Source organism: Camellia sinensis, chromosome 5, assembly GCF_055761805.1.
Source record: "Camellia sinensis isolate YWXY chromosome 5, ASM5576180v1, whole genome shotgun sequence".
Classification (NCBI taxonomy): domain Eukaryota; kingdom Viridiplantae; phylum Streptophyta; class Magnoliopsida; order Ericales; family Theaceae; genus Camellia; species Camellia sinensis.
Window position 1 is genome coordinate 47,345,197 of NC_138965.1, and position 4,699 is coordinate 47,349,895.

The 4,699-nt window shown below is 48.4% G+C and overlaps 1 protein-coding gene across 1 annotated transcript; it reads left to right on the forward strand.

Annotated features, from left to right (window-relative positions):
* The first annotated feature begins 2,523 nt into the window (after positions 1-2,523).
* On the forward strand, positions 2,524-3,630 carry LOC145790103 (uncharacterized). The gene is made up of 2 exons (XM_082867941.1): positions 2,524-2,859; positions 3,070-3,630. The coding sequence occupies exons 1-2, from the start codon at positions 2,737-2,739 to the stop codon at positions 3,490-3,492; spliced, it is 546 nt and encodes a 181-aa protein (XP_082724067.1). The 5' UTR covers positions 2,524-2,736; the 3' UTR covers positions 3,493-3,630.
* Positions 3,631-4,699: the final 1,069 nt, after the last annotated feature.

Here is a 4,699-nt window from a genome sequence, read left to right on the forward strand (position 1 = left end):
CTCTGAACACGCAGCCCAGGTAGATAGTGAACACGCAGCCCACAAATTAACTGAAAACTGAACACGCACCCCAAAAATTCAAATTCTCTGAACACGCAGCCCAGGTAGATAGTGAACATGCAGCCCACAATTTAACTGAAAGTTGAACACGCAGCCCAAAATTCAAATTCTCTGAACACGCAGCCCAGGTAGATAGTGAACACGCAGCCCACAATTTAACTGAAAGTTGAACACGCAGCCCAAAATTCAAATTCTCTGAACACGCGGCCCAGGTAGATAGTGAACACGCAGCCCACAAATTAACTGAAAGTTGAACACGCAGCCCAAAATTCAAATTCTCTGAACACGCAGCCCAGGTAGATAGTGAACACGCAGCCCACAAATTAACTGAAAGTTGAACACGCAGCCCAAAATTCAAATTCTCTGAACACGCAGCCCAGGTAGATAGTGAACACGCAGCCCACAAATTAACTGAAAGTTGAACACGCAGCCCAAAATTCAAATTCTCTGAACACGCGGCCCAGGTAGATAGTGAACACGCAGCCCACAAATTAACTGAAAGTTGAACACGCAGCCCAAAATTCAAATTCTCTGAACACGCAGCCCAGGTAGATAGTGAACACGCAGCCCACAAATTAACTGAAAGTTGAACACGCAGCCCAAAATTCAAATTCTCTGAACACGCAGCCCAGGTAGATAGTGAACACGCAGCCCACAAATTAACTGAAAGTTGAACACGCAGCCCAAAATTCAAATTCTCTGAACACGCAGCCCAGGTAGATAGTGAACACGCAGCCCACAATTTAACTGAAAACTGAACACGCAGCCCAAAAATTCAAATTCTCTGAACACGCAGCCCAGGTAGATAGTGAACACGCAGCTTATACATCACACCTTGAACATACAACTCACGCATTCTGCTGGCACGCAGCCTATTTGTTTTATTGGCACATAGCCCAAATTTCTGTTGGCATACAACTCATTCATTTCATTGGCACACAGCCCATTCACTTTATACTGACGTATGTATTCATTCTGAATGCAGGGTGGTTCCCGCAGTGTGCGAGGATATGGTTCTACCATGGCACGAGATTGGTATGCAGAGCTCCCGGAAGGCGTCAGGGATTTGGTAGACTTGGCAGGGTTTGGGCCTTTCTGCACCGGGTTGTCACGCTGTCCTGCCCGGAGGACCTTGATGGCAGCTTTGGTAGAGAGATGGTGGGACACCACCAATTCCTTTCATTTCTCTGCCACCGGGGACATGACCATGACCCCTTTTGATTTTGCTGTGTTGACCGGCCTTGATGTCGGAGGTTGGGCCATCCCATACGATGAGGATATGGGCGAGTGGGAGGCCGCCTGGATGTATTTGTTGGGGGCTCGCCCACCCGTTGACAGGGTCTCTGGGAGAGTCCGCTATACTTGGTTTTCCTCCCATTTCCGGCGGGCTGAGATGATGCCCGAGACTCCTGAGGAGACAGAGCAGTATACTCGTGGCTTCCTGATGTTCCTCTTCGGGACTACCCTGTTTGCCGACAGAGGGAACACCATTGGGCTATATTTGTTGAGCGCTCTGGTTGACCTATCACAGGTCAGTAGATATGATTGGGGTGGCGCTGGCCTGGCTACCCTCTACTTTTACATGAGCGCGACCTCCCGCGGGCGGGGCGATTTGCTTGGCGGCTACTGGAGAGCTTGGGAGGTACTTTCTGTCTCCTTGATTTACATTTCTGCTCTTTATTACTTGTACATTGCACATACAGCACACTTTTACAGTCTGCATTTTGCTCTCATCATTTCGTACTTACATTCTGCACCGCTTTTCTCAGCTATGGGCTTATGTATACTTTCCATCATTAGCCCCAGTGCTGGAGGTGGTGGGGATCCCTGTGACCCCATATTCATTGATATTTGAGGGCCCGCACCGGGCGAGGCCTCGAGAGACCCTGGTTCGCCTGCGACAGTACTTCGACACTGTGCGACACTCAGAGGTACTTCAGAAGTTTCAGTCCTTTTCATTTTCATCTTTGATTTGCTCTGTATATTCTTGTTCTCTGATTGGTTTATACATTTATCATCCGCAGATTACTTGGCAGCCTTGGGCACCTCTGGGTGATGATCTCTTACTTCAGTATACCGGAGCATCAGGCATCTCCCGGTATAGGGTCCTGCTTGAAGGGCCAGTCGGCAGAGTCTGGTTCCTGGGGGAGCGCTTTCTGTGCCAGGTACGGGGGTATCTTTCCCAGGATGTTCCCGCGGTACCTCCGGCTAGTATGCGGACCGCTGACAGGCTCTCTTACTCAGAGGTAGTCGGCGCCATGCTAGGCAGCGATGCTTTGTTATATGTTGCGGAGGGGGACTACGCCACCTACCGTCACATATATTTGATGCCCCCATTGACAGAAGCTCGTATTCCGATGATGAGACCTGCCGGTATGTCATCCTCGGATCAGGCTCGGGCTCGAGCTACAGACATCCCTTCTTCTAGCAGGGCTGGCACATCTAGGGGTGGGAGTAGACCGTTTCCTCCGAACCCGTCGATTCATCCTCATCTAGGATGGCCAGATATGCCTACTGAGTTGATGGCGTGGCAGTATGGGACTAGCTCTCCGATTCCAGTTCCACTAGAGCCTCGGATGCCCAGTGATCGATATGCCATTGATCCGGACTCGCCGCCGGTACGCTCCACTTTCGTCATTCATCATTTCAGATGTTTAGATACTCATTTGTTCACTGATGATTATGAACTCATTTTTGCAGCCATCGCGAGGGTACATGGAGGAGATGGTTGAGCTGGTGGCCACACTCGAGGGCATGGTCCTACGCAGGGAGGCACAGTTGTCTGTTGCGGGCATTCAGGTACCCTTCAGTTTTTCCTGGCATTTATCATACTTCTGATGACATGCTGATTTCTACTGCATTGATAGACTACTTGTATAGAGCACATCTGACACACATATCACTTGTACACTGTATTTACACGCACCCACTTCATGTAGCTTTTGCTCGTATCTGTATCCGATGTACATATTTGGATTGATGTATTTGATTTGAACTCCTTGTTTTCAGATGCCTACATGGTCCGGTCAGCCGCAGGCCAGGCCACCTGGGCCTCATTGGGGAGCTGGGCCATCCGGGCCTTATCAGGGAGCTGGGCCATCCGGGCCTTATCAGGGGGAGGGGCCATCTCGGCCTTCCCGAGGAGCCGGGCCATCTAGGCCTTATCGAGGAGCTCGAGGAGGACCGGTCCGCAGGCGCAGGGCTCATGTCGTGGAGGTGGAGCCTGATGAGGAGGAGGAGGAGGAGGAGGAGGCTACCGACCGCCAGTTCGAGACATCTGTCGAGGAGGGAGGCTCCGGTTTTGGCTCGGGGAACAGAGGCGAGGCTGAGGAGGATCCTGAGGATGACAGCTCCGACTCTGACGATGGTGTGGAGGTTGTCCCGCAAAAGAGGACTAGGCGTGCTTCTCGTTCCCGCTCCCGAGGATTTTGATGCTGCTATTTCCATGCTTTATTTTTCTTTTTACTAGTAGTTTGTAGCACTTTGCACATTGTTAGGCAGTTTTATTTTTGTAAAACCTGTACCTTTATTTGTTGTAAAGCATGATGAAATGAAATAGCTTTTGGAAAAGTGTTTGTATTTTTAGCATCGTATCGCATCAATTGTTTTGCACAAGAAATGAAATTGAATGGTAATGCGCATTGTAATCACCAAATCAGGTAGTGAACCGACGCAACAAACTAAACAACCCAACTTACTAAGATATAACAGGATCTTTAGCAAGTTTACAACTCGATAAGCAAAAGGCAACAATGCAAACAAACAAGACTTTAACAAAACTTGCTTAAACAGAGAGCAAGGACACAAAACACAAAACACGTCCGCTCGACAAACAACTCGATAAGCAGAGTACAACAACTCGATAAGCAAAACTCAACAACAAAAGGTGTACTTCTGACGATCTGGGCATCGGCACGCGTCTGAAATGAAGGCCTTCGGCTCTCCTGTTGTATGGTAATGTTTGGAGTTCTCCTTCGAAGAGCAAAACAGGGCCGAGAAGACACACTGCAATATTGCCAGCCATCCTTGGGAGCTGGCTGGCCAGAGATATGCCACGGCATGGAGGATTAGAGAGTTTCTGGCCCCTGCTTCAACCTTCAGTTGCACTTTGTCAGATGAATGTGTGGATTGGCTCAAAGAGGAGGCACAAGTTGGGCCTAGCTTGGCATCAGATGCTTCGTCCAGCTCCGGGAGGGGACACATAGATACTTGATTCAACTATGCCCCAAATTTATTGCTTATTCAGCATTTTCAAGTTTTCTTTATGACTGTACTAAAATAAGCAACCTCGATTGTAATGCAAGAGCAGGAGAACTCTATTTTGAAATCAATGAAATTGAAAGTTATGGTACTGAAAATTTTCCACTTTTGGTCCAAAAATGGTCTTAGTCGTAAAAAGATTGATTTGAACAAAGTCAACTTTTATTAAAACTTTTCAAAACTATTTTCGATGTGGATCAGAATTGGACACGCCGAAAATCTGTCACTGAAATGCACAACCCCAGATCCCTGCAACTGGAAAGTTGCCCCTAGTTTGAAGAACAATGCGGCATTCTAGAGCAACGGAAAGTTGCCCCTAGTTTGAGTAACTTTGCACCGTCATGGCAACGGAAAGTTGCCCCTAGTTTGAACAGCACTG